The 7,834-nt window shown below is 47.0% G+C and overlaps 1 protein-coding gene across 1 annotated transcript; it reads right to left on the reverse strand.

Moving 5' to 3' along the window:
- Positions 1-259: 259 nt before the first annotated feature.
- Positions 260-4,833, reverse strand: LOC306648479 (protein FAM187B-like; the record flags this gene model as incomplete). Its single annotated transcript, XM_079118679.1, has 2 exons — positions 3,089-4,833; positions 260-653 (listed from the first exon to the last, which is right to left on the reverse strand). The coding sequence occupies exons 1-2, from the start codon at positions 3,853-3,855 to the stop codon at positions 260-262; spliced, it is 1,161 nt and encodes a 386-aa protein (XP_078974805.1). The 5' UTR covers positions 3,856-4,833.
- Between the last annotated feature and the right edge of the window lie 3,001 nt (positions 4,834-7,834).

The raw sequence follows: 7,834 nt of genomic DNA on the forward strand, positions 1-7,834 counted from the left end.
GGAGAGCGGATTGAGAGAGGAGGCCGTGACTGACCACACCTGAGAACAGCTGGGTGCTAACCCCTCAGGCTGCAGAGGAGCAGGGCCTGAAGCCAGTGGCTACTTGTGGCCCTTGGCTGTTGCCCCGGTTCTGTTCTGACCCACAGGGCATCTCAGAAGGCGATGCAGGTGGGCACTGGGGTGGGCGGGAGCTATAGATGGGACGGTGGAGGCAATAAATAGGCAGGAAGCTGGGTTCCCTTGGGCAAGCAGCCTCGCTTTATTTCACCAGCAGGACCGAATTCTTTCTTTTGTCCCAGGTGGGGCGGAACACCCTGAACAGTAGCCCTACCAGGGCCAGGACAAAGACCACCAGCAGCATGAGCTTCAACCCCTTGAGAACTGAGTCTGCCTCCTTTGGTGGGCTCAGGACCTTCCCCACCTGCCAGTGCTGGTCCTCCTTCTTGCTCTTCTGATCCTCCAGCTTCTCTGGACTGATCATGGGGCTGAACTGAGCCATGAACTCCTGATGGACGAAGCATTTGTACGTGGCCGGCTGGAAAATCTGCAGCAGCCTGCCGCCAGTGGAAGGGTCCAGAATGGTGCTGATCTCTTGGTCAGAGAGCTGGTCCTGCCAAGTTAAGGAGGTGCCATTGGCTTCCCACATGATGGGCCTGCAAGGAGGACAAGGTCAGTGCAGTGTCCCATGGAGAAAACGGGGGCGGGGCAATTCACAGGGGAGGGTGGGGCCATGCATCTGGAGCCCCCAGAGCTCCACCCCTTCCTGGCTGGGTGGCCTGAGCCAAGGCCCCCAGCTGCAGCATCCCTTTCCTGGTCAGACAATGGAAATGTAATCAATGACTGCATCTCTCCTTGAGTTCTTTGGAGGAACTAGCAAGACCACTCCGCAAGTGCTGCTCTTCCTCCCTCTGCCTGCCTGACTTTGTCTCCTCCACTGCCCCTGAGTCACTCTGCCAGGGTGTCCAAAGAGCAGAGGGTGACCCGGATGTTCCTCAGACAGGCCGGGTGCTGTCCTGCCTCAGGACCTCCGGCCTGGCTGTTCCCTCTGCCTGGAATGCCCTTCCTCAGCCCACATGGCTCCTTTGCCTGCTTTGGGGCTTGGCTGAAGTGGCACTGTCTCAGAGAGGCTGTCCCTGACCTGCTTCCAATTCCAACGTCCTCCACTCCCATCGCCCCTTATCATCATCTAAAACACTATTGTTTATTCATCCTGAAATGAAAATGCAGGGATCTCTCCGCGAGGGCAGGGGTGCTGGGTGTCTCTGTTCTGTGCTGTTTCCCAGGCCCCTGGGGCCATGCTGGGCACCAAACCCTGTGTGGCCAAAGGACAGAGAAGCCCAGGTGACAATATCCCCATATCCTAACGAGGCCGATAATCACAAAGCGATCACTAACACCTGGGAAGAGTGTGGAACACTGTCCCAGAAGATAAGCCCTGGGCTGTCACTGGCCCTCTTAAACATCACAATGACCCCTGAGGCTGGGCCAGCCAGACCTCTGTGTCGTGTCCACTCCCTTCCCCACCAAATTCATGTCCTCCCCGGGACCTCGGAATTGGCTTCATTTTCAAGTTGGGCTATTGCCGAGGTAATTGGGTGAAAATGAAGTCATGTTGTAGGAGGGTGGGCCCTAGGTCCAATGTGACTGGTGGCCTCATGAAGGGTGGAGGCTGGACAGAGAGGTCAGACATACAGGAAGAAGGTCTAGTGGCGACGGCAGATGTGGGGACTGGGTGACAAATGCAGAGAGGAGCCAAGGGCAGGTCAAGGTTCTCGGCTGCCACCAGCAACTGGGAAAAGGCAGGGAAGGATTCTGAGAGGGTGCATGGCCCCGTGGACACCTTGGGTTCAGACTTCCGGCCTCCAAAATGGCGTGAGAATAAATTTTTGTTGTTTTAAGCCACCCAGCTTATGGTACTTTGTGCTGTCACTAGTGCGACCCCATTCTATGGATGAGAAAACTGAGGCTCAAAGAGGAGTCATGGACCCAAAGCCACACAGCTGGAAAATGGCAGAATTGGAGGTGTGAACCTGAACCTGGCGGAATCCAGAGCCCAAGACTGAAACCTCACGAGAAAGGCCGCCCTTCTCAGTTCCTTAGAAACAAGGCACTTCTTGATTTCTCTGTGACCTCCCTCCCTTCTCATCTCGCTCCCTGGGACTGGGACATGGGAACTCCTTGTGGGGACATGATGGAGCAGGTGTCCCCATAGAGGGGGAGGGGTCCACACATCCTGCATTCCTGAACTGGGTTGGTCTTGGTTAAGAGACATCACTTCTGTACTTAACGGAAGAGGAAGGGAGACAAAACGTCCAAGAGACAGGAATGAAGTCACAACGGGACCGGAAGAAAACCCAACGGAGGTGTGGAGGTCAAATCCCACACACAGAGCCTGGGGCTGGCTGCAGAGGCCCCAGACGGAGCTCAGGCCTCACCTCACCAAGTCTCACGCAAGCAAAGAGCTGCCCTGGGTGTCTGCACAAGGGAAGAGGACCCCTGACCGTGTGTAGGATTTAGGGTCTGCCCGGCCACCTCCCTCTGGGCAGAGTCTATTTCCCCATTTCCAAATGGATCCCCTTGGAGTCCTTGAGGCAGGAGAATGCCGTGGTGAGGATGTTGTCCATGAAGAGAGTTTGCCCTGGGGCATGGTCTCTGATGACGCCCTGCTTGGTGCAGGAAGTGGGGAGGGGAAGAGGAGGCGGAGGGCGGATTTCCCAGGGGCTCCCGGCAGAAGACGAGCGTGAGAGCAGACTCCAGGGAACCGGCAACTGTGAGGCTGCTCTGCTCTCCTCTCCTCGAGGGCCTGCTGACCCTTCCAGATGATGCAAGGGCTTCTCAGGAGCACCCACCCCCCAGCTTCCTGGGCAGCCCCCTCACTCTGCCAGGGCTCCTCCCTGCCTAGCTCTGACCACCTGGGCTGCCTCCCCCGGGGCTCACAGGTGTCCTGAAGGCAGGACCCGCTCGCACCCTGAGGACCCCCGAGCCTGCAAGAACCCCTCCCTCCTTGCACAGAGGAACCCACACAGACCGCCGGGCTGCAGGAGCCTGGCTGGGGGCTAGGGCAGGCCTGGTGACCAGGTTCTGTCACCTGTAGATGGATCCCAAGGGGCAGGCGAGCCACAGAGATCCTGAGTCCTTGCTGAAATGGAAATTGTCGAAGATGGTGTACTCGTTCTGGTGGACATGGTGCGGGTCGCAGGGCACTTGGCAGGCTTCCACCTGCATCTCAGGTCGCAGACGCTTGGACATCAGCCTGGCCTGTCCCAGAAAGATCCCACAGGGAACAGGTTCTCCCAGGGGCTCCTGGACGTAGCAGTAGCCCAGGCGCTTGCGTTCCCCGGGCACCCTGCAACGGTTACAGTCCTGCCAGGGCTCCCACAGGGTGAAGATCGTCTCCCGGCGACCCAAGTTCAGGGAACTGTTCTCCAGGGAAGTTTGGTCCAGGTCTTTGTGTGTAATATACAGGGCAATGACATTCTGAAAATCAATCTCATACTGTGTCACTTGGGTGCCGTTCTTGGTCTGGCAGCTGTAAAGGCCCGTCTGGGAGGGCTGTGGGTTTCTGATGATAAGATGGCCTACAGGGGTTGTTTCCATGTTGGAAACGCTGGTGTTGGAGGTGGTCCAGCCGTTTCTGGTCTGCAGGAAGAAGTAGGACCAGTGCGCCCCAGCAGACTGGCATTGTAGGAGTACGTCATTGCCCGAGAGCAGGGCCTTCTGGCATTTCTTGCCATGGGGGCAGCTGACAAATCTGTAGACCCCCTGTGCCGGGACAGCAAAGCTGAGCAGCAGCCACAGGGTACTCAGCATGGTGGACTGAGGCTGTGGCAGTGGGCTGGGCCCCACTCTGCACATTGTGAGGTCACTCACACTCAGACCTCAACCCTGAGCAGCAGTGAGCAGCAATCTGCTGCAGGGGGCTATGAGGTCACCATCCCCTTTTGATTTGTGTCAAGGTGATAACCCTATTTAATTTTTGTTCTCAGCCTTCGGTTTTGCTGAGACAGGAAGAAACTTAACTTATCTATTCAGGGGTTTCTCTGCCACCTGCCTCCCCTTACTTTCCCAAGGGGCGAATCTACATCTCCAGGGATGGTCAAGCAGCATTGAAGTGTCACATGTGAACATTCAACACGTTTTTCCTGAATTTGTACTCTGTTCCAGTCATACTTCTTAGCACTTGGGACACAGCAGTGAACAGATCCTACCTGTTTTGAATTCCAACATTTCTCCCACCAACCCTTTATCTCTAGACATGCTGGCCCATCCTGTCTCTGAACATGCTATTCAAGCAGAGGGGCTCCTGCTTCAGGGCCTTTGCACATACTGGCCCCCCCGGCTCTTTCCCCAGAGAGCTGCATAACTCAATTCATCTGAAACAAACAAACATTTTCATCAGTTGCTCTTTTCCCAAATCTTTTCCTCAACTCCTTTTTGGACCAGAAAATAAACATTTTCTGTCAATCATTCATTGCACAGATGCTCACTAAATGCCTACGGCATGCCAGCCATTACTGTAACCACAGCAGTGAGCAAGTTAGACAAAGCCTCTCCCTTTCTCGAGCTTATCTTCTAGTGAAAGAGACAGGCACTAAACAAAAGCATAACACACAATGTCACACGTAATTAATTCCCACTACTCATGTCAGTTATGATCTATAAAGTTGCCGGGAACACTGAAGTAGGGAATCCTGAATAATTGCCCCAGAGGAAAAAGGGGGTTAAGTTCCTGGTCATAACTTTGTTGTCAACCAATCAATACATAACCTTGTTTTGTGTGCATTTTTGTTTAAAGGCAATAATTACTTAATTCATATTGTTGATTCATTAACATTGGACTCTGGCAGCACTAAAACTCATGCCTGAGCAAAGTTTATCAAATGCATGTGTTTTTTCTTTTCTTTTCCTTTCTTTTCTTTTCTTTTCTTTTCTTTACTTTTTTCCTTTTGGTACTGAGATTGCTCTACCACTGAGCTAAATCCTCAACCATTTTTATTTTTATTTTTTACTTTGAGACAGAGTCTCACTAAGTTGCCCAGGCTAGCCTCAAATTTGTGAGCCTTCTGTCTCAGCCTCCAGAGTTGCTGGGATTACATGCATGCGCCACCATGCCTCAGACATGTGTTTTCTTAAACACAGGTTATCACAGCCTTCTTGCACTTAGGAACACTAGACAGCACTCCAGCCCTATATTGGGGAGCCACTTTGAACAGAAAAATTACTGAAAAAGTACAAAATGGTGAAAAATATGGACTAAATAGGTCACCAAAAGGTTGCTTCTTAACAGCATACAAGTTAGAATAAGAAGGCCAAGTGTCACCTTGTTTGACCTTGGCTGGATATATACGCTTTGGGTGACTCAGATTTCTCATCACTCTGCACATGACTGTAGATGACTATGAACACACTAAGAGCATGAATTTTGAAGTAACAAATAAAATCCAGTGAATAGGCAAATTTGCAAAGACACAACCTGCAAATAATGAGGACTGACTGACTGTAACCAGGATTGCTCAAAAGAAAAACAGCAGAGAAAGGAATAGGAATTGAAAGAGTAGTGTGTAGGTGGGAGCTGTTTTAGGAAGAATAGCTAGGCCTGTCTCAGCACCTTCTGAGGATGTGAGGTTTCCCAAACAACTGGATGGAATGAGATAAGGAGCCACTTGGCTGTCTGGTTAGTGTATTTAAAGAGTGACTAAAGAGGAGTGGACAAGGGAGAAGTGGTGAAGTCACAGGTTCATCTAGGTCTTGGTTAAGATATCTACTTATCTCCTTATGGCTCTCAATCACATCCCTGCATCATGCAGGGACAAGACTACAAGGACTATTTGAAGAGATGCTGACTAAAAACATTCCAAAAATTGATGAAAGACATCAAACCACAAATCCAAGATCTTTGAATCCCACACAGGATGAATATAAATAAAACCACACCTAGGTCCATTATAGTAAAAGCACTGCTGAAAAACAAAGAGAAGATCTTTAAAATGCCGGAGGAGAAAAAGATGATTACTTTCAACACAACAAATGAAAGATTTTGATTGACTTTTAAACAGAAATAATGGAAGCTAAAAACAATGGAATGATGTCATGGGGCACTGAAAGAAGATAACTGCCACCCTAGAATTCTATACTATGGTAATAATATTATTCAAAGATGGAGGCAAAATAAATAAATGCATTTCGGGTGAAAACCGAGAAAAGACACCATAAAGGAGCACAAGAGAGGTAATACTAAAGAGGATTCTCCAGGCAACAAGAAAATGATCCCAAATGGAAGCAAGAATGAAAAGCACCAGAAGAGCAAAGATGTGGATGAAAGTAAATCAATACTGAGTGTTTTAAAAGAATTTCTCGTGGATTTAAAATATACATAAAATAAAAATAGTTGACAATGAAAGCACCACACAGAAGGGGAAAAGAGTTATTAATTTTCTTTGTTGCCTGGGAAATAACACAAGTGCAAATTTATATTATACTCTAATGAGTTGAGATGAAAGATGTAATTTCTAAAGTAAATCATAAGATGATGCATATCTGATAAACTAAAAGAGGAGGAAATAGGATAATAATAACAAATACTTAACATATCTAAAGAAAAGGGAAAAAGAACAAAGAAGGGACAAAATAAGCAGAAAACAAATAGGAAGATGGTAGACTCAAACGCAACCATGTATTAACTACATTAACTGCAAACAAACTAAATATTCCAATTAAAAGACAAAAATTTTCATACTTAATAGCAAAACAACTCTATACACTGCTTAAAATAGATTTCTTTTCTTTTAAGAAATTTATTTTTGGTGATGCTGGGGATAGATCTCTGGGCCTTAAACAAGACAGGCAAGTTCTCTACCACCAAGCCACATCCCCAATCCTGGATTTATTTTAAATAAAGGATTGTAGAAAAGTTGAAAGTAAGAACATGGGGAAATACGTGTGAATACTAACCAAAAAAAAAAAAAAAATTCCTAGATAGATAGATCAATAACAGAAAAAGTAAGCAAGAAAACCAAGAGTATTAATAGACAACATGAGACTTTTTATAAAATGGTCAATCCAATAGGTAGATAGAGCAATTCTAAGTTTGTATTAACTAAAAATGTATAAAGCAAAATCATGACAGTTTTAAGTGTAGAACTAGACAAATCCACAATCACAGTTGGAGATTTTAGTATACATTTCTCAGTAACTGGCAGAACATGTTAACACAATTCAGTAGAGATATAGAAGATGTGAACCCCATGATAAATAAATGACCTAATACACATATATGGAACACTGCACTCAACAACTGCAGAACATACATTCTTCTCACATTCATGAGAAATATTTGCTTAAGACAACCATATTCTGGGCCATAAAGTAAGTCTCAATAAATGTTTAAAAAAATTGAATCATATTTTTTGTCCGTGGAATTAAGCAAGACGTAAATAACAAAAAGAAAATAAGAACTTCCATAGATATCTAAAAATTATGCAATATGATGTCTGAATAACCAGGACAACAGAAGTTACAATTGAAAATAGAAAGTATTTTTAACTGATGAAAGATAAAAATATAACTTGTCAAAACTTGTGGAATGCAGGGAAGCTGTGCCTAAGTGAAATTTATGGCCTGAATACATATTTAATGGTAAAGGATGAAAAGTTGTGGTCTCAGTGAACACCTTAAGAAGTTAGAAAAAGACAACCGTTAAGCCAACAAACACAGAAAAGGAAATAATAAAAACCAGAAACCAAATAAACAGAAAATAAAAGTACCATAGAAAAAACAAGCACCATAATCCCAATGGCTTGGTGGGCTGAGGCAGGAGGATCTCGAGTTCAAAGCC

Source organism: Sciurus vulgaris (genome assembly GCF_902686455.1).
Source record: "Sciurus vulgaris genome assembly, chromosome: 17".
In the NCBI taxonomy this organism is placed as follows: Eukaryota; Metazoa; Chordata; class Mammalia; order Rodentia; family Sciuridae; genus Sciurus; species Sciurus vulgaris.